This window comes from Dysidea avara, chromosome 6 (assembly GCF_963678975.1).
Source record: "Dysidea avara chromosome 6, odDysAvar1.4, whole genome shotgun sequence".
Taxonomy (NCBI): Eukaryota; Metazoa; Porifera; class Demospongiae; order Dictyoceratida; family Dysideidae; genus Dysidea; species Dysidea avara.
Window position 1 is genome coordinate 3,984,509 of NC_089277.1, and position 26,497 is coordinate 4,011,005.

Genomic DNA, 26,497 nt, shown 5'->3' on the forward strand with positions numbered 1-26,497 from the left:
GACTATCAATTACTGAAAAGTAATGTGATGTGCCTCTGCAATCAATCTACGGAAATTGTGATCACTACAGAAAATGCGACTAAACGTACACCTTGATTATAAAGGAGAAGTGATCAATCTACTTTATTTTTCAGCCATGTTTTACCCATTACAAACAAAGAACAGTACAAGAAGCACATCTGCAATCAATCCACTGACTAAGAAAAGTACGAGCAGTTCTTCTAATAGCCAGCAATTAAGCCACCATACATTACCATGAATCATCACCTATGTGGTGGTGGAGAAAGAAATGAGACACAAAGGAGGACAAAGGTGAGTCCATGATGCATGCACTGTAGTTGCTGCAGTTGCCAAAAAGGCACTGGAGTGACATCAAGAATCAAGCCTTTAGCCTTACTCATGGTCAATTTGTGCTTGGTAGATATCAGGTAGTTAGTCAGTTTGTAAAAAAATTTGTTTAACAGAAACATGAGAAATTTGATTTAAAAAAAACTTGTTGGAAGGTTTTGGGGTCACTCTGAAAACATTTTTGAAGATCAAGTAATGAATAGCCTGTTTAAACTCCATTTATTGTGAACAAAGCATGTGATGTATAATCACTGAATGACCTTCTTCTTGAAAACAGTGCATCATTTAGAGAAGGAGCAGGCTTGATTATGCCTAACCAATCCTCACAAGCTAGCATAAAGGTTGACTTTTGAATTTTGATAGTTTTGGAAAGGGAAAGCCCCAATCTTCATGATTGCTACTATACAGCACTACCGTATGATGTCAACTAGATAGCTATCTACCACTGTATAATATTCCTTAATACAACATTCTCTCCTTACAATAAACAAACCCGTTCAACTTACAGTAAAATACAAAGTTTGTTAGTTTGTTCACAAATAAATACGATGGGTTGTTGACACAGATTTTCTACAGTAGGGACAAGGCTTGCCAGAGTTCTTAATTCTTGTAGCACACTCTTCACATGTCCTGGCATGACCACAGGGAAGGAAGATACATTCAATTTTCTTGTCGTAACAGATTTGGCACAATCCTGAATTAGCGGTTGTACCCACATCATCAGCTTTACCAATCTTGGCATTGATATTGTTCTCCACTTCCTGTGATGATGACTCCTCATACTGCAGTAAAATATACCAGAAGACTACAATATGTAAATGTAGTCTCTTATCAAGCAGCATATGCTAGCATTGTCAAGTACAGTAGTACTTAATAAGATTGGTAAGAAATCATACTCCCCACTTTAAAAACAGTGGTGTAGCCAGACTTTTGGTGATGCCAGGGCCTAGATACATATGACACTATAGCAAGTCAATAAAGGGAAGAAATACCTTAGTGTGCTTTGCACACTAATAAGCGAAGCATGCCAACCTAAAAAAGTCTGGGGGCATGCTCCCAGACTCAAAAAGTCTGATTATTAAGGGTGTGGTTGTGCCATGAAATTGTTGCAACTACAGCTATAAAAAGTAGTGAAACAAGTGATATGAATGATGGTAGCTATTAAAACATAACTTAGTGCCTATCAAACAGATGGTAACATGCCAATGTATTGCATGGCTATGTTGTAATAGCTACCATCATTCATATATCTTGTTTCACTACCTTTTAAACCAGGTGCGTGCCACACATGGTCGGCTGTGGGTGGTTTACTGAAATTGTTTTTCAAAAAACATGTGTATGTTTGCATTTGTTAGTCTTTCCGCACCCACATGAGCAAAACTTTGTAAGCTAAAAGCAGCTTGTACGTGAGACATGAAAGTCATTATAGCATCTGCGTTAAGCTTCCTGGCAAGTAAACTTTAAAAGTTGATTCGTACCAGTTTGAAATATGGGTGAAGTGAATTGCTGAAGATGTTATGAATGCCTTTCACAATGGCTGATACGAGTGTAAACAACAGGAAAATTGCGTATCTAGTTTGTAGGCGACCAAGAATAACAATTTTTGAGGTGAAAGGGGCATGTCCCGTACTTATGTGAACGTGAACGAAGGGCAGCCTTGAGGTTAACAATTTGTGTTAGAAAACATGATAGACAGACTATAAACAGTTGAGAAGATACTTCTGTGAGTAATTTGTGGTTAAAGTGGTTTGTTTGAATTACACTTTCTTAGCAATGGCATAGCAATGTAATTACTAAATTACAAATTCATGAATTACAAAATACGTTAAATAATTATCTTATATACATGTACTGTTTAGCTAGAATAGTATTAACTGCATTGACACATGGTATGTCCTGCATAGTGAATAGATCGTTATGCAATCTCTATAGCTGAAGTACTGTACAGTAATACATTGTAGCTGTCACTATTCAGTGGACTAATCTACTAGACTGACATATCTTTGGTTTTTGCACATTCTGTGATTGGATTTAATGAGCTTTACTAGCTAACAGCCAACAGCATTAAAACACCAAATACCAAGCAGTGAAATATGTGTAAACTTTCTAAGGATTTTACTACTATTTATTATGACTTACATATTGCTTACCCAGGAATGTGACAGCAATCATTAAGTAGTGATAGAGCCGCAAGCCCGAGAATGAGCCAGTGCAATGCAATTCTAATAAATTTGGTTAGTTGTTATATGCTATATATGGCAAGTAGATAGCAAGAAAAAAAACTCTTTGGTTGTGTAATGATTATGTGCATCAGAAAGGAAACTAGAGCCTAGGTGGACAATTCGTATTTTCCTTCTAAGGGTATCTTGAAGGATATGATGAGGTTAACTATCACTGTTGCAATCCTTGCAGCAACATTGCCATGCACCAGGGTAAGGAGTAAGTGCTGTAGAGCATAATAAACAGTAATGAAATCCTTCTAGATATTTAGTTTTTATTTATTTATTTCTTTATTACAAATTTACCAACAAAGGATGCAGGTTTCCAAAGGGCCCTAAACTAGCAAAACAGGCTTAACAAATCTGATCACAGGAACATACAAAAATCAAAAAATGACATTCCAATATTCCAGTCCACTATATCGTAACAGTGCTTACATAACTAATACTAGTATAAGAATTTGGATTTATGTTGCTCTCTCAGGTCTAAATTTAATGTTACAATATCATGCTGGTGTTATGAGTTTATAAAATGATCAAACTAGAAAGTAAATGATGATAATTGTTCAGACATAATTACAAAAGATGTCTTCAGAAATTATATGCGGCCATATTTTCAGTTCGCTTTTAAACTTGTCCATAGGTTAAAATATCATGCAATTTTAGTAAAAGTTATCAGTACTGACTTTAATTCCGTAGCAACTGGATTGATTGCAGAGATGCTTATCATACTGTTCTTCATTTGTAACGTTGTGTAACAGGCAGAGCATAGCTGAAAGCAAAGCATAATTAAAACCCCCTCAATGCCAAATTTGTAGAGGCTCTAATGTACTGCTTCTAAGCTGCTGTGGACAACTTACACACCATACCATATATACTAGTTAAAGCACCACCGCGAGTGCAATATGGAAAAAAATAGCACGAGGGTGTGGGCTAGAGACTAATACAGCACGAGGCGAAAGGCGGTGCTTTAACTGGTTTATTGTACTAAAGTAGTGGCTGCGAAGAGTGGGGATGACGCCAAGTAGCAGGAGGTAAGTGCCTATCCGTGTAAGTTCGAGACCATGTGTATTGCAGTGATTAACTATTTGAAGCATTATTCATACTCGTTCATACTGCACCAGGCTAGCTAGCTACGTAGCTTTAATTGATTTGAGCTGCCGAGAGCGACAGTAAGTGGCCAACTGCTTCTTTCTCAGTTGAGGCCTGGCTTAATGCCCATGAGTAAGTCTGTGATTTTGTTATAGAGAGGCTTGCTATTGTGTTTAGTGGGTGAGAGTGCATTTATAGAAGCCATGGTGTGGCATTGGGAACGATACCACGAAGGCAACTGGAAGCGAACTAACTTATCGTGTTCCACCTGGCTTTACAACATGGACAGGAGTCATTTTGTAGTGTTGATAATGCCATGTGCTCCATGTGCTCTGTTCCTTCACTAACTGCATTCGCTAAGAATGGCTTTCAGGGTAATTCGCCCACTTGTGTTTAGGTCATGGTATTGTTCTATGTGTTTATGATACATCAGAATTGTTTAATGGCTTCATAACATTGCAGTGGTTTGGTGAAAGGAATGCGATAATGTGTCTGGCATTGGTCATGCTTTGGTCAACTTGTTTACTGTTTCAACAGTGCTGTATTGGGATTAACAGCACACTTGGGCAAATACAGCACCCTGCCAGCTTTGAAGTGTTCAGCCAGGTGTACAACATGGAAATAAAAGTACACTTTTCACTTTGATCCTTTCACCCAAAGTACAATAAAGTCCTATAAAACTACAGTATATATCAAATTACTCACTATAGAACAAGGGATTCAATTATCAAGCTGCTGTTTACACAAGAGAAACTACAAAGCCATTACAGTAGAAGTGATCTGGTTTTCCAGCATTTGAGCAAGTGCGCATGCGCATACAGGCACGAGGTCACTGTTTCGAGAGGTACAAAGTAGCAACACGCCACTCCAACCTACATAATCCCTCTCCTTACTGTTTCTCTTTATTAATAGTGCCATTATCACTTCGAAGAATTGTCTACAATGCTTGTTATTGACATTCTGAAAGTATGCGATTGCATCGTCTATGCTCAACTGAAGTTACAGAGCATTAGAATGTGATGCTAGGGGTGTTTATATATCGAAACTGCCATATTGGTGGTAAGAGAATTAAGTAAATTAATGGCACATACCTGCCTTTATGTTATATAATTGATCGTTGAGGAAAGTTTTCTGATGTAAAGTTACATTTATGGCATGCCTGGTTCCATTCAAATGCGGTAACTATGTGCGGGTTCATGTGTCATAATAATCTAATCCAAAACAGCCAAGCTGTAAAAAAAGAGTGCAGCCCTCAAAAAGGCTAGGGTGAAAATGATGTGAAATCCACAGTGGCATGTGATGGTATCATGGTAGGTTAGTGGTAAAAATTTTAATAACGACAATTCAGGTGAATTTTGTGCCGCTTGCCACCTTGGATTTCACATCTTTTTTCACCATAGCCTTTTTGAGAGCCGCACTCTTTTTACAGCTTGGCTGTTTTGGATTAGATTTCACTTATTTTTGTATTTGTATACCCCAACATAGATCAGCTTTGGGACTTTTTAAACCTATTTTTTTTTCTTTACCACAGGAAGAAGAAAAGATGAAGCAGATTTTAGTAAATGTACAAATTATATATACATAATGCATATGTTTATTACGTGTCAATTATTCTCAACAGATAGCTTTTTTGCAGATGATCTCTCTACTGGGTGACATGAAATGTAGCTGAAGTCTCTACAGGATTCTCTCTACAGGGTGATTTGTTTCTAGCTGAACTCTCTGCAGGGTTATCTGTTTGTAGTTGAACTCTCTACTAGTACTGTGCGATACCAACCAAAGTTTGCGTATCCCGATACTGTTACTTAAGCATCATGATATACATTAGGTATTGGGTATTAACTGAAAAACGGTGAAGCTTGCAATAATGTAGTAAGTTGTGTAAAAAACATAACATGTGAGAGAAAGAAACCATCAATATTGATGAATAACAAAGTTTAACATTTTCTGGATGCCACAAAACACCTGTGAAAATGTAACTATGCATGGTTGTATGAAAGCATAGCCTAGCCTAGCTCTACTGACTTAGTTATAGAACACCACTACACTGCCATAGGAAGTCCACATCTTCAAGAAAATTTTATTTAGTACAAGACATTCTGTACAGGCTGAGCACTAGCGTCCTACGTGTAGTCACTAGTATAGTGGTTACTGAATCAGTTGAAATGAATGCAAATATCCCACAGCGAGTGTATTACAAGTTCAAAAACTAACCTGCGATGGCTCCACAACTCTTCCTTCTTTCATTTGTACTGCCCAACTTGACTGCTTGCACTAGCAAGCGGAATTAGATTCACACGTTTTAATGTGTCTGACTGCTGGGATGCCATTTTGACACAAAATTATTTCATCATGTGCGCTTAATTTAATATACCAGGTACAGGAGATACCTAGACTTTCCTTTGCAATATCAAATCAGGTATCGATAGTATCGCGCAGCTCTACTCTCTACAGGGTGATTTGTTTGTAACTGAACTCCCCAGTACAGGGTGATTTTGTTTGTAGCTGAACTCCCTACAAGGTGATTTGTTTCTAGCTGATCTTTCTACAGGGTGACTTGTTTCTAGCCAATCTCTCCTCTTTTCTAGCCGATCTCTCTACAGGGTAACTTGTTTACACTGTAGCTGAACTCTCTACAGGGTGGTTCTTTGTAGCTAAACTTTCTACAGGATGATTTGTTTGCAGCTAAACTCTCTACATGATGGTTTCTTTGTAGCTGAACTCTCTACAAGGTAACTTCTTCTAGCTGATCTCTCTACAGGGTGACTTGTTTGTAGCTGAACCCTCAACATGATGGTTTCTTTGTAGTTGAACTCTCTACAGGGTGATTTGTTTGTAGCTGAACTCTTTACAGGGTGATTTAGTTTGCATTTGAACTCTCTACATGATGGTTTCTTTGTAGCTGAACTCTCTGTAGCTGAATTGTCTATCAGATTAACTGTTTGTAGCTGAATTCCCTACAGAATAACTTGCAATGTAATATAATTCTATAATGGAGTAAGTTATAAACGTAGTTAAATGCTCTATTAGGGTGATTGTTCTATTAGAGTATCTTGACCTCGCATTTGCTACACATAGTTGCCTTTCGAATCATAACTCAGTGGTTTGTACTCCGATTCTTCTGTACTATTGCAAGGACTTTCTATGATGATTATTCCAGCTACATACGGATTTTCAGCTCATTGCTCTAAGCGGTTTGTCTGATAGGCGTAAAAACTAATAGTTTTTTTACTCATAAAAATCGATTGCGAAATTGTGACACAGGTTGGGTTTTGTGTCATATGGTCTTTATCTCGATTCCTTTCAAACCACAAAAAGGCACTCCTATGATGGTTACTCCATCTACATAGCAACTTTCAACTTATTCCTCCAAGGAGTTTACCCTGTGGGCGTGACAGACCTTCGACCTTATTTTACGCAAATAATCGCTCATAACTCAGTGAATGTTCATCGGATTCCTACCAAAGTTGGTACTGAGATCCGCCTTAATGAGCCCGTTAAGTGTGCCAAATTTCAGCCTGATTGGAGCACGCATTCGTGTTTTATGGTGGATTTTGCAAAGTGTGTGAAATGAAGAAAAAAATGAAGAAATTAAAACGAACATTTGATCGCTCGTATCTTGGAGTGATTTTCTTCAAATTTGGTATGTAGACTCCCCTGTGGTCTCTAGCAAATTTGGTTCCAATTGGATTAGGGATCACAGAGCTACATAGGTGTGAAAATTGCATTATTTTTCTTCCTGTTAATATACTCACGGTGTGGCGCGCCGGCTTCTTGGGCAGCACGACACACTACCGTGTGTCTAGATAATAAAAACAATAGAAGGAAAATTTTAAATTGGATTAGGGATCAAAGAAACAAAAAAACAAGGGAATAGCTAAAACAAGGAAGGTTGCCATACCTGCACATATACTAGCGGACATTTACTTCATGGTTGTAGACTAATAGGGATTTAACATTCACTAGTATATCTGCACGTATGGTTGTTTCACCACTTTTAGTTATTGCCTTGTTTCAATATTTTTTTTTCCCTTTGATCCCTAAACCCAACTTAAAATTCTTGTAAAATTTGTAAGGTTGTTATGCAACTATTAAAACTATGGTTACTATGGCAAAATTCCCAATGTTGACATGTGGCATATGTACCACCAAGAGTTCATAATATAAAGTAGTAAGAGTTATATTGTATATTATAAACTCTTGGTACCATGCACTTAATTACACATAATTTGTATCTACATTATGAACATGTACTATATTACTACTAACTCACCACAATCTGTTTGGTGTTTGATATAGAGTGCAATGATGTCATCATAGCATAGTCATCATTCTTCTGGCCAAGAGATTCAGTAGATAGAACATCTTCACCAGATTCATTAACAATGTTATGAGGTGGATCAGATACCCAATTGGGAGGATACAGTATTTCTGGTGGCTGTCCTAGACTGTTGGGTGACTGTACTTTAGATTTCCTAAGAATTTCCTTGCTTGACTGAATTTGCATCCTATCCAATCCACTCTGTAATGTAACTGGTACTTCAACAGAACTCTCAGTAACTGAAGTGATGCTACCAAGGCTTGATTGATAAAGGTGACCTTTGAGAAAACTGCATTCTGGGTTGTATCTTTGATGTTCATCAATCACATTGTCACTTTTCTCCCAATCCTGTAGGACCACATGACATGAGAAACACCTTACTACATCTCGACGAGCTATCATGTAAAATCCTGCCTCTGCTAGCTCTTCTTTTGGTAGGACTCCACCCCAGTATTTGAATGATTGTAGTCTTGTAGCTTGGTCACTGTAGTCTGGAAATTCTAGAGTGATAATTTCACTCTGAGCATCAATTGAAAAATCTGGAACATGAGATCTGTTAGGTTCTTCAAGGGAAGGTTTAGTTTTACTTGATAATGTCTGAAGGAAAGCACAACGAGGGTTACATCTCTGATGCACACTAAGAGGTATATCTCCTTTTAACCAGTTACGATATCTGATCCCACACTGGAAACACTGTACTAGAGATCCCTCCCCAGTGTATACAAACCCAACCCTGGCTAGTTGTTCTGGGTGGACTGCCTCATTTAATGGCCATCCTATGAAGGATATAATCCTTTCTTCTTCCAATCTGTAATTTTCTACTGTGATAGGTAAATACATCTTTGAGTAATCATCACCTAATTCACCTCCTCTGCTTGAATAAGATGATCGTGGTTCATCTAAACCGGTCACTACAGTGTGGATAGGTTTACTACTGAAAAGAGTTGAAGACTGTAATTGACCAATACTTGCTGTTTGCCGAGGATTAAGAGGTTTAGAAGGAGCAACAACTGATTTAGCTTTTCCTTTCTCTTCTTTTATTATTTGTAGTTGTTGTCTGACAAATGAACAAGTAGGACTCTCCTCTTTGTGTCTCAGTAATGGACCCATGTGTTTAGTCCACCCATCAAGTTTGATGTTACAACTGAAGCAGTAGACAAGATCTTCCTGACCAGTATATACAAACCCTGCCTCTGACATTAATTCAGCATCCAGTGATCCTTCCCATGATGGCAGGAGTGTAAATGACTTTAATCTGTCTTCCATCTTGTCATACTTAAGTCTAGAGCCATTGGAAGGATCACTGATGTGTGCAGCACCTTCTGTCCCATTTGGTAATTGCAATACAGGTTTAACATGAGCATGTGTACAAGAGTAATTCCTGTAATCACACTCAGTATCACACAAATCTGTTGGTGTGTTTCTTGTTACACAAGGCATTGACACACTCTCAGTACACTTTTCAGCCAACATACTACTACAATAAATACAGACATCAATTTTAAAGTGCTACAATCAAAATAAACTATATTCACACAAAAATAGCCAAGCTAAAAAAGGTGCAGCCTTTAAAAAACTGGGTTTAAAAAGTTGAAATCAAAGGTGGCACCCTACTTAAGTGTGCTCACTATGAACAGATGAACTCATAAAAGTATAATACTGCATGTCCAATATTTGGGACATGACTAAAACACGGAACGGACTGGGAAAACTGACTCGCAAACGGACTAGAAGGAACTACCCAGAAAATGTTTTTTGCCATAGAAACTCACTATATTGCCATTACAAAGAATATAACACGTAACAACAGCCTTAAACAAACCTCTGAACGTGTGCTCGAACCGCCATTAAACCGTGGGATAATTTACAAAGTGCCAGTCTGCCAGTGTGAGCGCCTGTGACAGCGAAGTTGTCGGTTAGTGTTGTTTAAACACACAAAATGAAACAGACTGTATTTGTAGTAACCCGGCAGTGCTTGCCAGCTGATTAAATACACTGTGGTCCCACCACGAAGCCTACCTGCACGAAGCCTACCTGTCACGAGCTGTCACCTGTAAACCTGAAAATCAGCTGTCAAACTAATTGCAGCAATTAACCAGACCACGAATTCCAAGTAACCTAGTGTCTTAACAGGCTTAAAGCTTGTGTCTTGTCTTGTTTACACATGCGAAACGGAAAGTGCGCTTTTAATTAAACACAAAATGAACTTTATTTCAGGCTATCTTTAAGTGCAGGGCTTAATATCGGCTTGAGCACACTTCCACATCGTATTCAGAGGTTTGTTTTTGGTCGTTGTTGCGTGTTATATTCTTTCTAGCACCTATGCAGTGAATTTCTATGGCCAAAAAACATTTTCATGCTAATTCTTCCCAGTTTGTTTTCCTAGTCCGTTCCGTGTTTTAGTCATGTCCCAATATTTGCATGTACAAAATTAAGGCTGTTTAAATGAAGAAAATATTATAGCAAATTTTTTATCACATTGTAAACAAGCACACATTTCTGTATACAAAGAAAGATATTCTCACTCGGTAAATTCAGTGGTGATTAAGTAGGCTTTGTATGTTGAAATAGAGCTTCATTTCTCTGCATATTGAATCATTTATGTTACTACACAAGTATGTGAGAGTTTTGTAAGCATGGTGAGATTTTGCTAATGTTTTATAGATCTAACAGTAAACCTTCTATGTGTACTGCAATAATAAGTACTAAAAAAGTGTGCATTCTATAATGGAATTCAATATACCTCTGTCTTTATTAATGATCATTGTATCTGTAAAAGTTACTGCATGGGTAAAAATCTCAAAGCCAGCCCACAGCTGGTTTAGGGCCTCATAAAGTATGAAAAGCAGAATTTATACAAAAACACCATTGCAGACATGGGTCAGGCATTTAGTTGAAATTTTCAAGGGGGTTTACGGAACCCCCTGAATATGCCCCAGGACACTAAATTAGTTTTAGAGCATGATTTGATTTGCTTGTGAAGCTGAAAATGTAGCTATGCATTAAATACCGTATAGAGGGAAACTTTGGTGGGGGTAAACTTTGGCGAATAGCAAGCTAAATTGCATTTGGCTTGACATTTAGGTAAAGGGAATTGAATATAAACTTTTATATCCATGAAATAATGAATCTAGTAAATGTTAACGCATTGTAATGTTCAAAATTTGTCAGTAGCTGGGGGCTGTTATCCAGATCCCTGCACTTATACATCACTACCTAATCTGGAAACCACCTTTGATAACTCCTGGATACACCCCTAGTGTGCATTGCTTTATCCTTTATTCTGCAAGCCTAACCACGGTCCTAAGGAATTACAAAGTGATTCAAGATATTAGCTATAGAGAATTCAATAACAGTCTATACAAATGCATTCATGAAAAGACTGTACAGTAATTTATCCTCTAAATTAAGATTTTCAGACTTGGGGTCAAATACATGAGTATTTGTAATTATGAGTAATTGTATTTGTAGTTTAGAATCTTGATGTATATGTATTTGTAATTAAATACTTTCATAATGTATTTAAATACTTACAATTACTTCAAATACTTTTAATTATAAAATCAAATGAGTCTTTGATCAAGAGTTCATAATATTTGTATGGGGGAGAGTGTATAATTCTCAGTATGGCCTGTACAAACACCCTGCGTAAAGTACACTCACCTTTCATCAAATCAACACCTTCACTGGGGATACAAAACTGTTGATTGGTGTTGATTAGTGTTGATGAAGGCAAAGCCTTTGTTCTGAAATATGGCTGAGCTATTACTTTAAGCAAGGTGTTTGGTGAATGCATTCAAGTTAGGCACTCTCCACCATACAAATATTATGAACTCTTGCTTTGATCATAAGCAGTGTCATTTGAATATCAGGCCCAACCAAGAAAATAACATTTCTCAATGATTTGATAGGTAAGACAGTATCCTCTTATACCACGTCAAAGAAAGTTACCACAAGAAAAGGGTCATGGCAACTAAATATTTCCTGTAGGCTAATGTAGTAACCCAATTTTTGTGTGTGCAGTAAAACATTAGCAAAAACCCACCATGCTTAAAAAACTCTCACATACTTGTGTAGTAACATAAATGATTCAGTATGTAGAGAAATGAAGCTCTATTTCAACATACAAAGCCTACTTATTCACCATTGAGTTTGTTTACAATGCAGTAGATGTAAACAATATCATCATCATATTTTCAATAAGACCGCTTTCATACATCAAGACACACGATAGTGTGTCGTGCGGCCCAAGAAGCCGGCGCGCCACACCATGAGTATATTGACAGGAAGAAAGAAAACGTCATTTTCACACTTTTGTATCTCGGTGATAGCTTATCCGATTGAAACCAAATTTGCTGCAGAGTTGCCCGCCAGCTAGGGGAGTCTACATTCCAAATTTGAAGGAAATCACTCAAGCCATTTCCGAGATATGAGCGGCCAAAGTTTCGTTTTTTTTCTTCTTCGTTTTTTTCTTCTTCGTCTTTTCGCACACTTGCAAAAATTGCTATAAAATGCAAACGCGTGCTCCGATCGCCTTGAAATTTGGCACACAGAAAGGGAGTCCAAAGGCGCATCCTAGCATCAACTTTGGTGCAAATCCGATGAATGGTTCAGGAATTATGACCGATTATTCGCGTAAAACAAGATCGATTTGTTGTCACGCCTACAGGGTAAACCGCTTCATGGAATGAGGTGAAAATTGCTATGTAGATGGAGTAACCATAGTAGGAGTGCCTTTTGGTGGTTTGAAAGGAATCGAGATTAAGACCACGGAGATATGACACAAACCCAACCTGTGTCACAATTACGTGATCGATTTTTAGTAATAAAAAAGTTTTGGTTTTTACGCCTACTAGGCAAACCGCTAAGAGCAATGAGCTGAAAATCGGTGTATAGCTGGAATAATCTTCATAGAAAGTCCTTGCAGTCGTATAGAAGAATTGGATTACAAACCACTGAGTTATGATTCGAAAGCCAACTCTGTGTAGCAAATGCGAGATCGAGATACTCTAATAGAACAGTCACCCTAATAGAGCATTCAGCTAATTTATTTACTCCATTATAGAATTCTATTACATTACAAGTTATTCTGTAGGGACTTCAGCTGCAAACAGTTAATCTTATAGACAGTTCAGCAAGAAGCAAGTCACCCTGTGGAGAATTAAGCTACAATTATATCACTGTAGAGATTCAGAACATTACAAGTCACACTGAAGAGAGTTCAGCTATAAACAAGTCATGCACTCTGTAGAGAGTTCACCTACAATTAAATCACTCTCTAGAGAATTCAGCTACACACAAATCACTGTGCAGAGAGTTCAGCTACAAACAAATTATCCTGTAGAGAGATCAGCTAGAAACAAATCACCCTGTAGAGAGTTCAGCTAAAACAAATCAACCTGCAGAGAGATCAGCTACAAACAAATCACCTTATAGACAGTTCAGCTACAAACAGATTACCCTGTAGAGAGATCGACTACAAACAAATCAACTTGCAGAGAAAAATCACCCTGTAGAGAGATCAGCTAGAAACAAATCACCCTGTAGAGACTTCAGCTACAAATAAATCAACCTGCAGAGAGATCAGCTACAAACAAATCACCCTGTAGAGAGATCAGCTAGAGACTAGACACAATGTAAGGAGTTCAGCTACAAGCAAATCACCCTTTAGAGAGTTCAGCTACAAACATATCAACCTGCAGAGAGATCAAATCACCTTATAGAGAGTTCAGCTACAAACAAATTGCCCTGTAGAGAGATCAGTTACAAACAAATCAACCTGCAGAGAGATCAGCTACACACAAATCAACTTGTAGAGAGATCAGCTACAAACAAATCACACTGTGGAGATCAGCTAGAAACTAGACACAATGTAAGGAGTTCAGCTACAAGCAAATCACCTTGTAGAGATTTCAGCTGCAAACAAATCACCCTGTAGAGAGATCAGGTAGAAACTAGACACCATGTAAAGAGTTCAGCTATAGAAGAAGTCACCTTGTAGAGAGTTCAGCTACAAAGAAACCATCATGTAGAGAGTTCAGTTACAAAGAAACCACCATGGATGTAGAGAGTTTAGCTGCAAACAAATAACCTGTAGAGAGTTCAGCTAGAAACAAATCACCCTGTAGAGAAATCAGCTAGAAGAGGTCACCTTGTAGAGAGTTCAGCTACAAAGAAACCGTTATGTAGAGAGTTCAGCTACAAAGAAAGCACCATGTAGAGAGTTTAGCTACAAACAAATCACCTGTAGAGAGTTCAGCTAGAAGAAGTGACCTTGTAGAGAGTTCAGCTACAAAGAAACCGTCATGTAGAGAGTTCAGCTACAAAGAAAGCACCATGTAGAGAGTTTAGCTACAAACAAATCACCTGTAGAGAGTTAGCTAGAAACAAATCACACTGTAGAGAAATCAGCTAGAAGAGGTCACCTTGTAGAGAGTTCAGCTACAAAGAAACCGTCATGTAGAGAGTTCAGCTACAAAGAAAGCACCATGTAGAGAGTTTAGCTGCAAACAAATCACCTGTAGAGAGTTCAGCTAGAAACAAATCACCCTGTAGAGAGATCAGCTAGAAGAGGTCACCTTGTAGAGAGTTCAGCTACAAAGAAACCATCAGGTGGAGAGTTCAGCTACAAAGAAATCACCCTGTAGAGAGTTCAGCTAGAAGAAGTCACCTTGTAGAGAGTTCAGCTACAAAGAAACCATCATGTAGAGAGTTCAGCTACAAAGAAACCACCATGGATGTAGAAAGTTTAGCTGCAAACAAATTACCTGTAGAGAGTTCAGCTAGAAGAAGCCACTTTGTAGAGAGTTCAGCTACAAAGAAACCATCATGTAGAGAGTTCAGCTACAAAGAAAGCACCATGTAGAGAGTTTAGCTGCAAACAAATCACCTGTAGAGAGTTCAGCTAGAAACAAATCACCCTGTAGAGAGTTCAGCTAGAAGAAGTCACCTTGTAGAGAGTTCAGCTACAAGAAACCATCATGTAGAGAGTTCAGCTACAAAGAAACCACCATGGATGTAGAAAGTTTAGCTGCAAACAAATTACCTGTAGAGAGTTCAGCTAGAAACAAATCACCCTGTAGAGAAATCAGCTATAAGAATTTATCTTGTAGAGAGTTCAGCTACAAAGAAACCATCCTGTATATAGTTCAGCTATATTTTAAGTCACCCAGTAGAGAGATCAGCTGCTAAAAAATATCCTGTGGGGAATAATGGGCATGTAATAAATATATGTATATAATTTGTATAATTACTAATAAAATCAAAAATAATTGAAGTATTAAAAATCTTCTATAAGTTCTTTTCATCTTCCTGTGGTAAATAAAAAAACACATGGGTTAAAAAAGCCCAAAGCCAGCCATAGGCTGGCTTTGCAGTATACAAATACAAAAAGTAGTGATATCTAATCAAAAACAGCCAAGCTGTAAAAAAAGGTGTGGCCCCCAAAAAGGCCATGGTGAAAAAAGATGCGAAATCCAAGGTGGCGTGTGATGGTAGGTTAATGGTAAAAATTTTAACAACGACAATTCAGGTGAATTTTGTGCCACTTGGTCTTGGCATCAAATTCACCTGAATTGTCGTTATTAAAATTTTTACCATTAACCTACCATCACAGCCATTTCTTGGCCGCCACCTTGGATTTCACATCTTTTTTCACCATGGCCTTTTTGGGGGCCGCACCCTTTTTTACAGCTTGGCTGTTTTTGATTAGACTACATTTGCAGGGTTACCTAAACTATACCTTTGTTGATTTGCCAATCCTTTAAGCCAAATTTCAATACTGTAGACGAATGAAAACGGAAGTTATGGCTGCGAATATAAACGCCTGTAGTTTATTTTCAGTATAGTTGCTGTTCTTGCTTTTATACTGCCTGGCGTACAATTACAAATCTACTTACCACAATAAGCTGAAGCTTGTGAAAATATGGAAATTGCGTGAGCCCGCCAAATATAGTAATATCAAAGAGGTGAACATGTGTTCACTCCCAATGGTTTTGTACTGGAACAAGCATGTTTTCATGTTGTGCGCCTGAATCGTCCATACTAAATGTATGGGATATTTTTAAGGCTCATAACTCACTTGTTCTTGCCCATATCAAAGCGCTTTTTTGATAAACAGTTCCGGCATTTGAAGGGCTTCACGGCACTACTAAATGTTTTAGCAGCTGGCCCTAGTAACAAGAATTATTAACAAGAAACGAGGACTCAGGTGAATACGAACAGACTATAGGTCTGAGATGGTCACAAATTACACAGTATAGCCATAAAATATAAATTAACTATTCTGTCAGGACTTATGATAAAAATTTTAAAGCGTCAGGACAAATTTGGTTGGACAAACATGAGGTTGGCTGGACACACCAACACACTGTATTGAAGTGCACTTTGCCTGTTGTGCTGCCAAGTAGCTTGAGTGTTGCTTGTCACAGCCACACAAAACTGCTATATAGCTACTTTTGTGGGGTTTCAGTACAGCAGAGGGATTGGTATTGGTATATTCGTGCTCCCTCCCTTGGTTTGCAAGAATGTAGCACCTCCTAGCAACCAACTGGTAGTTAAGGGTAGTCGGAAAAGGTGGATACCATCAAACGCGGACATTTTCAAAAAGCACTTTTACATTTATATAACAGCTATTTTTCATACTTAACATTTTTACAGCAGTCTTCGCTTCCAGACCCAGACGTCAACCTTGTCATAGCGCTTATCCATTTATAAGCGCACGTGCGAAGAACTAGACCAGCACTCCACAGAATGCCAATGACCATATAGTGTTGTACACATGCTCTAAAGTCTAATACAGAGATATATAATTGTAGAGATTAACTTGTATGTCCCATGCAACTTAGCTTAGCAGGCCAAATCTACAATCTTACGACTTTTAGTATAAGGTACAGGCGCTTATACCAAGCGTTGAGGGTTTCAAGGACCCAGTCTATGAGATTAGGTTGGGACATGCCAGCTTAATCTCTATGACACTGAATCAGATTTCTAGAGCACATGTACAAAGCTATATGGTCTTTAGAGTGCTAGTCTATCCTTTGCACATGCGCTTATAAATGGATAAGCGTTATGACAAGATCGACGCCTGGGTCTGGAAGCGAATGCTGCTGTAAAAACAAAACGTTAGGTATGAAAAATAATTGTTTTGTAAATGTAAAAGTGTATTTTAAAAATATCCATGTCCGTGTCAGCGTCCGATGGTATCTGCCTTTTCCAACTACCCGATAGTTAATTGTTAATGAAATAAACAGTCATGCACGGCTCAGACAGCTAGTAGGCTTCCCCTTACACATGATGTTCTGTCAAATGGGGAATTGGAAACAGTGGAAATAGAAACCAGTACAGTCGATTGCATAATTCTTGAAAAAAACTATGCCATACTGTGAGTGTTTCTTTGTGAGTAAATTTTGTTGTCCTTGCCATGGATTCAACAGCAATTGAGCCACACTAATCTTTTACCTCAATCCAGCTGATCCGGCATCACTACAAATAGTTTTCCAGCCCACAGAATGTTTATGGCACGGGAAGAGAAATTTCAACAATTCTGCAGTCGACTGTTTATCATAAGCCGTATTCTATGATGTACAGAGCAGGCCAAAGAATTGGAAGTGGGGGGGGGGGGTGGGTAGGCAGCGGAAGAGTGGACTTTTACTGGGGTGCTGAGCAGCTCCAATTCAAAGTTGTATTGTGCAATAGTTGTCACATGAACTGTTGCAAGGTTTTCAGAAACTGGCCAATCAACATCAAGACACTCTAATAGAGCACTCACCTTCAAGCATGTATTAAAATTAATTACCCTTGAAATGCTTCAAAATTCAATCTCAAGACATTTAATTCTCAAAGCATTACGACTACTACTACTACCAAGAGTATATAATAGAAACCAAGAATGTCGAACAATGTATTAGCCCGTGATTAATGATTGTGTAAAGTAACACGGATATTTCAGTAATTGTTTGTTTACGCAAAATGGTAATTTGAAATGCGTATGTGGCAATGAGAGTTTGTACACCAGTTTTTCATGTATTCAACCAAGTATTTAACAGTTATTGTACAAAGAAAGTGTAGTAAGGACCCAAGATAACCCCAGCTCTTTAAAACAACGATTGCACAAACAAGCACGTTGCCACGCCTTCAGGGATCCGCTTGGTAAGTGCCAGAACTTTAACATTAGCTAATTCCCTTTAACAATATCATGCTTTTGCTTGGTTTAGTGGCTGAATTACAGCAACCCTTAATGGCACTATAAACGAACGATTACTGAAATATCTGTGTTACACAATCATTAATCACGGGGTAATACACCCGTTTGATACTTTTGGCTACTATTATTATATTCTTGCTACTACCAACGTAAATTTTGGGCACCCCAACCCTAACATCCTTCTGCTTCCTATGGGGGAAGGGACAATTTTGGAGTTGAATAATACAACAGATATGGATGGCTCTGTGGTATACTTCAAGGGGGTTCATGGAATGTCCCCATTCCCACTGCCAATGGTGATGCAGCTTGTCATTTCAGCTAAATATTATAATATCCCTATCATTGTAGTGATCCAAATATAGTGATCCAAATAATGAAAGAGTTAGCTGCTAAATAAATATATTTATTTTATTTGTTAAATTTTTAGTCTTACATTATTATTATTATGCTTTTACAATTGTATCCTGTATTGAATGCTCTATCAAACAGTATGGTAGTACTGTTTAAGTAGGAATCTTCCAAAAATTTTGCACGCCACCCAAAATTCTGCCTTTGAAAATCATCCTAGAGACATCTTACAAAACAAAAATCACCTTTACGGAATAGTACTAGTCCATATAATATATAATACTGCATTAAATATAACAAAACACTTGCAGGTGGCCGGATACAGAATTTTTAAAAAAATTGCCAAACTCAAATTTTTAGACTGAATGTCCGACTAGTCGCAAGGCTAGAGGCCAAACGAAGCAGTGCACAGCCACCACTTTACGCCACAGTAACAGACTCACCAGTGGAATGTGCCTTTTGGGGTTCCGATGACTCTAGCTACAGTGACTGTTCTATTACAACATCATACATGACTGTTGTATTAGAGTATCACGAGTCAGCCAAGTGGTGTGCAGCTAGCTAGCTAGACCAATAAGGGGTGAGGTCATCTTGTTTACTGTTAAGTAAATAGCTAGATTGTTAAGAGGCGTGGTCTCCATACTCTATTGCTATTAGCAGTGTTAAGGCAATTACTTTTTAAAAGTAACTCGTTACATATTACTGGCAACTGAATTATTTAGTTACAGTTACATATTACCCATATAATAAAGTAACTATAATAACATTACATACTATATTACTTTGTGTCCACAGCCTTAAGCCATAGATAGTATATAAAAAACCCGGGATTGGAAACTGCAAGCCGCCTTCTTTGTGTCAAAGGAAACAGTCTGTGTTGTCCTTGTTTACACCTTTTATTGATCTGTCAGCATGGCTGGTTGGGGAAGAAGACGACCAATACTGTCCAAATAGAAGGGTTAACCCAGCAGATTTCGTATCGACGGCTATTTCTTTCTGTATGAAAGTGATGTGATTTGATTATTTGTCAAGGTAAGTGGGTTTGTCGCTCTGCTTCACTTCTAAGTGTGCCATTTATGTTTGGGGTTCTGAGGGAAGGTTGTCTGTATTGTATAAGAATATTTCAAGGTTTGTGATAAAGAATTTGTTGTTACAAACGGTTTAAAGCAAGTTACATGCTCATGTAGGGCTGAGTGATATTGCCAAATTAGTATCACGATTGATACTAAAGCCACGATTGATACTAAAGCCACGATTGATACTAAAGTCACGATTGATACTAAAGCCACGATTGATACTAAAGCCACGATTGATACTAAAGCCACTAAATACTTCACGATACTTACAAATAAGTCAATCATATCTGGTGCTACATAGTGTATTGTTCAGTATTCCTGCAGGAAAAAAATCTTCAAAGGTAGCATCAAACTAGCCACTATCATCCTTGTTTACAGTAACAGTTATTGTAACACATGCTTTGAGGTTATGTTATGGTGTTCATACCTCTCTGCAGGGGTAACCAGATTATGACTTGCAAGGATTCTTAGCCTAGTACTGCATAACAAATGGATTTTTAATGACAATAATGTACAGGCATGGTATCACGATAGTTAATAACAAAGTATCGTGATATTGATACTTTCACAATATCACGATATATCACTAAAACGATAATATCGCTCAGCCCTAGCTCATACGCTAGGTTTTTGGCTTTTATGAGCGAATGGATATTGGTAATGGTGGTGTAATGACTAAGCTTTTGGAGTTTATATCTGTTCTTGTAAATCAAATGTAGCCATTTCATTAGAATCAAACATTTCATTGTGGCAACACAAGTAGTTTGTGTTGGGTTTTGAAACTTCTTCAACAGCGCTTTTACCACCAATGTGTGTCTTTTAGTGACTAGTGGATACACTGGAGATATGAGTTTGTTAACTGGAGTGCTTATGCAATGGTATGTAAAGTTTTCAAACTTACTGTGTTCATCAAGACACACGGTAATGTGTCGTGCGGCCAAGAAAACCGGCGACCACACCGTGAGTATATTTACAGGAAGAAAGAAAACAGCTTTTTCAAGCATGCATAGCTCCATGGCCTGTTCTCCAAAACACACCATTTTTGCATTATAGCTGTCCCCCAGGTAGGGTATGCCACACATTAAATTTGATTAAATTCGCAATAGCCATTTGCGAGACATGGGCGTTCAAACTTCCGTTATAATTTCTTCATTTTCTTCTTCTTATGCCTACGGGGGTTTCGATTTCTTTTCGCACTTTGCAAAAATTGCTATAAAATGCAAAGGTGTAACTCAATTGCCTCGATCTTTAGCACAAATGAAGAATGTGTAACGGTGGATTCACGTACCAAGTTTGTTGTAAATCTGAGTAATATTCAAGGAGTTATGGACGTTTATTCACGTAAAAAAAGATCAAACTTCTGTCATGGCTACAGGGTAAACCAAGTATAGAAATAACTTGAAAATGGTGTGTAGATAGGCTGACCATCGTAGCAGTGCCTTTTGATAGTTTGAATAGCAATAGAGTTACAGTGACAAGTTATAAGGCAAAAACTAAGCAAGTGTAAAATCACGGGATTGAGATACTCTAATAGAGCAGTCACCACGGGGTAAAAAAGGTGTGCAAAAAATGTCGGAAAAAACTTACCAGAGGTCGAACCAGGGACCTCCATACCTAACACCTGCATCCTTAACTACTGAACCACTGCTACCTTGACTGATCACCTCACTTAATTTCTGCTTTATAAATGAAATTTCTAGTTGAAATCTGCTTATAATTAAACGTTTGTAATTTCATAGATCTACCAATAGAAGTACTAGATTGTTCTAGAACATTCTATATATGTTCTATTAGAAGCCCTCAAAAATATGTGCACTCTATTAGAGTATTACAATAATATGATCAAATATTGAATTAAATCATGCAATGGAATACATTTGTGACCGGATTTCAAATAACAAGGCTTCCACACACACAAAATCAAACTTACGAGAAATGGATTGCTGGCCTAATACACTATCATATTCCACACTGTACTTCCTTCAGGACTGGCAAGTCTGGTTTCTGTGGCAGCTTTCTTCCGACCCTGTCAAAGCCACGAGTGGGAGATTGGCACCATTGAATGGCCATGGTTTTGTGATAATGGTGTGTAGTGAGCTGGGGCTTCACAGAGAGCTCGCCAATAGTATTCTCAGTCAATTTGGAGTGATTTGAGGGCCATGGAGCTTTCTTCCGACCCTGTCAAAGCCACGAGTGGGAGATTGGAGCCATTGAATGGCCATGGCTTTGTGATAATGGTGTGTAGTGAGCTGGGGCTTCACAGAGAGCTCGCCAATAGTATTCTCAGTCAATTTGGAGTGATTTGAGGGCCATGGAGCTTTCTTCCGACCCTGTCAAAGCCACGAGTGGGAGATTGGTGCCATTGAATGGCCATGGTTTTGTGATAATGGTGTGTAGTGAGCTGGGGCTTCACAGAGAGCTCGCCAATAGTATTCTCAGTCAATTTGGAGTGATTTGAGGGCCATGGAGCTTTCTTCCGACCCTGTCAAAGCCACGAGTGGGAGATTGGCACCATTGAATGGCCATGGTTTTGTGATAATGGTGTGTAGTGAGCTGGGGCTTCACAGAGAGCTCGCCAATAGTATTCTCAGTCAATTTGGAGTGATTTGAGGGCCATGGAGCTTTCTTCCGACCCTGTCAAAGCCACGAGTGGGAGATTGGAGCCATTGAATGGCCATGGCTTTGTGATAATGGTGTGTAGTGAGCTGGGGCTTCACAGAGAGCTCGCCAATAGTATTCTCAGTCAATTTGGAGTGATTTGAGGGCCATGGAGCTTTCTTCCGACCCTGTCAAAGCCACGAGTGGGAGATTGGTGCCATTGAATGGCCATGGCTTTGTGATAATGGTGTGTAGTGAGCTGGGGCTTCACAGAGAGCTCGCCAATAGTGTTCTCAGTCAATTTGGAGTGATCTGAGGGCCATGGAGAGCCCAAACTTGGCCTCTGGATTCCAATCGTCTTCTTGCTTCATTTTATACCCCTATATTGAGCCCACCCACCACCCCCCACCCTATTACTACCACCTGTGATATTATTACCCGCTTGAGAAAAGCTACCCAAAACAGGGCTAATTTTGGGAATCAGAAATGTATACACCCACTCAGTGATAGCTAGTAAATAGATGAATACTTGGTGCAAATTTTGTTTGCACAGCTGTAGGCACTGGGAAGTTATTACACAATGATTACTTAAAATCGCCATATCTCCTAATGAAGCTTTGTGCGTCGAAGCCTGGTTTTGTCAAATTCAGTCACATTTATAAGTCTGTCTTCAATAATCATCATTGTATCTACATAGAAAAGAAGAAACGTGAGTAAAAGCAAACCTCAGTCAGTCATAGGCTGGTTTTGGGGCCTTATAAAGTACAAAAAGGAGTGAAATCCACACAAAAACAGCCAAGCTGTGAAAAAATGGTGTGGCCTTAAAAAGCCTGGGTGAAAAAAGTTGCAAAATCAAAGGTGGCGGCCAAGAAATGGCTGCAATGATGTTAATGCTAAAAAAATTAATAATGGCTGTGTGCATTGTTAAAATTTATTAGCATTAACATCATTGCAGCCATTTCTTGGCCGCCACCTTTGATTTCACAACTTTTTTCACCCAGGCTTTTTAAGGACGCACCATTTTTTCACAGCTTGGCTGTTTTTGTGTGGATAATATATAACAGTTGAATGAAAGAAGAGGGCACAGAAGGCTTAGACTAACTAGTCATAAGCACTTTAAGCCTAAACTGAAGTTGCCGAAGAGTTTATGTGTTTCAATTTCAAAGCATCATGTGTCTGTACTGAAGGTATCCCTGCCAATCGAGCTAGTAAACTTCCGTGTATCCATCCCTATCACATCATTTTTGAATGCTCCAGCTGTTAGTGTATGTGACCTATACAGGAGGTTACAGTCATTGGATAAGATTCCACAAGGTAAAGAGTATTTTATAACGTTATGTGTGTGTTAGTTTTTATTAGGATGGAGCAGTAATTTTCAAGATGGCTCACTCACACTTCATGAGGTATCGTGTACTGATACTTTTGGACCTGTAGTGTGTAAGGCAGTTAAAGTGAAAAATGATTTTACTTGGGCTGCCACATACCAAGGACATGGAGTATCTAATGATTGTGCTTTACTACAGAAGTCCTCATCTTTGATGAATACTGGTAAGACGTCTATAATAATTTGTTGTGTGATTTTTATTTCTAAACTTTTTAATACTAAATTCCCACCATAGTACATAGACTTATGGATCTACTTGAGACTGTTCACAAGAGTGAGGTATGTAAGGGAAATTTTGAGGACAAATACACATCCTTACCAACCATCCAAGATGGCATTTTGATGAACCAGTCCAGTAAGCTGGTGTATTTGTGTTATTGTTACTAGTAGATTATATTACAATAGGAACTGAAGTTGTTGGCACTTTAAACACTAGTAGAATTGGCACTCCATCAGTCTACCATGCACAATGTGAAGTGTTAGTAGACTGTGCCCAAGAACAGTGTGTTTATTGTGGTAAACATCGCAAGTCACTAACAGCCATGGCATCCCATGCATCACATTCATTGTAAACTGACGATCGCACTTGTCCATCCAGCCACACCACTTATGCTTGTTTAAGTAGTGAGGAAAAGAGTGAACGTTTACGTCGACTACACAAGAAAACAAGGATGGGCCAGCAGCAGATAAGGCAACTGCAAGAAGCAATAGCTGATTCGACTGTTACAGATGGGGTGAATTTAGATGAAGAGCTGCATGATGATTTTTCACAAATGGTTAGAGATCATACAAAAGATGTACTGTCCACTCATGAGGGCACTTTCCAAAGACTGTTTTGGTCCCAACAGGAGACTGCCAGTTCCTTGAAGAACAGCAAATCAATGCGCTGGCACCCGCTAATTTACAAATGGTGCCTATACTTGAGGCATTTGTCTGGCAAGGCATATGAGCTTCTACGTAGCTCAGGGTGCATCAAACTCCCTTCTCAAAGAACTCTTCATGATTATACACATTACATTAAAAGCCAGGCAGGATTTTGCAGTGAAGTAGACAAAGTTATTGTTGATGATGCTGACCTTAGTAATCCCCATAACAAGTATGTAATTTTAGTGATGGACGAGATGTATATCAAAAGTGATTTGGTTTATGATAAGCATGATGGGAGTCTCATTGGATTTGTTAACATCGGCAACATCAAAAACCAGATTTTGGAGTTTGAGGCTATGATTGAGAGTGGAGGAGAGGATCCTTCTCTGGCAGCATCAATGATGGCGTTTATGGTCAGAGGACTATTACACAAGTATAATTACCCATATGCCCAGTTTGCTTGTGGGAAGAGTATGACAGGAGATCTGATTTTTGACCTTATTTGGGAAGCAATGGCCAGACTAGAAAGAATTGGATTTTTTATGCTGGCTTTATGTTGCGATGGGGCTTCCTCCAATTGGAAGCTTTGGAATAAAGATAACGAGCTGCTTTATAGAGTGCCCAATGTTTATGCTTCAGATGGCCAAAGGTTTCTCTACTTCATCTCAGACCCTCCACATCTTTTGAAGACCATACGAAACAGCTAGTACAATGAGAAAAGGAAGCTTTGGGTAAATTATATTTGTGTATGCAAGCTAATACTTTTTGGTATGTTTCCCTAGTGTAACGGCAAAAGAATTGATTGGCAGCACTTAGTGGATTTGTATGAGGAGGACACATTGAAAGAAGAGGGGACATGTCTTATCCCAAAAATAAAGTTTGAGCATATCAAGCTGACATCCTTTTCTAAAACGAGGGTCGATTTAGCGGCACAAGTATGCTTACTTATTGCAATACTCCATGTGTATCTATGCACTTAACAGGTGTTGAGTGAACAAGTTGCCAATGGTCTTGAGCACACAAAAAGAGATGAAGTCACTGAGACAACCAAATTCGTACGATATGTTGACAAGTTTTTTGACCTTTTTAATGTAACCAATTGGAATGGATGCTACCAGAGGAAGCGTTCCTGGGATCCAATCGTTAAGAATGACTTACGTTTGACAGTTAGTCAAATGTGAATAGATGCATCATTTTCACTACTTATATGGTGCTTTTTGCAGTGGCTGAAAGATGATTTTTTAGGCTCTACCTGGATAGCTGGGAAGCATCTGTACAACAGCGTAAAGGCTTTTCAAAAAAGCAGAAAATGATGATGCTGATGCCAGATGATCATAACACGACAGGGAATCATTGTGACAGGTGATTGTTTACTGAGTGCTTTTATGTTCTAACATTTTTTTTCCTTTATGCGGTCAAATCATTCTTGGAGATTGTAAAGTATCTATTTTCTGTTCCCAGTGTCACTTGGAGTGGGTTCCTATCACAGGACACCCTAGAGAAATTCTTCGGCTGTCAACGACAACGTGGAAAAAGTGGAGAAAATCCCAATTGCAATGAATTCTATAATAACTCACAAGCACCGAGAGTCATTAATTCAGTATGTGGAAATGTGCCCAGAGGAAATTGCAGGGGCAGTGAAAACAGCATTGACTGGGAAGCAGAGAGTAAGCCACTTCCAAAACGTAGGAAAGCTAAATCAGAAAATCATCCACCACTATCTATATCTACCAAAACTACAACAACTGGAAGCTTACCATCTAATAAAACAACTGGACACTTACCAACTACTACAGGAACTGGAAGCGCAACCAGACACCTATGTTCTACAACAACAACTGGATGGTTACCATCTACCATAACAACTGGACACCTGTGTTCTACTGCATCAATTGGATCCTTACCATCTACCAAAACAACTGGACACCTGTGTTCTACTGCATCAATTGGATCCTTACCATCTACCAAAACAACTGGAAGCTTACCATCTACCAAAACAACTGGAAGCTTACCATCTACCAAAACAACTGGAAGCTTACC

At 38.6% G+C, this 26,497-nt stretch overlaps 1 protein-coding gene across 2 annotated transcripts in view; it reads right to left on the minus strand.

The window, feature by feature from the left end:
- The window catches only part of LOC136257301 (baculoviral IAP repeat-containing protein 7-B-like), a 77,463-nt gene that overhangs the window by 43,092 nt on the left and 7,874 nt on the right, over nucleotides 1-26,497 (minus strand). The window contains exons 2-3 of one of the 2 annotated variants that reach the window (XM_066050408.1): nucleotides 7,933-9,457; nucleotides 755-1,130 (exon numbers count right to left, since the gene is read on the minus strand). In XM_066050408.1, the coding sequence (XP_065906480.1) occupies nucleotides 882-1,130; nucleotides 7,933-9,457 (1,774 nt within the window). In that variant the 3' untranslated portion in view covers nucleotides 755-881. Of the gene's footprint in view, nucleotides 1-754; nucleotides 1,131-7,932; nucleotides 9,458-26,497 lie in introns of those variants that run through there. The other variant, XM_066050410.1, reaches the window with a different exon arrangement.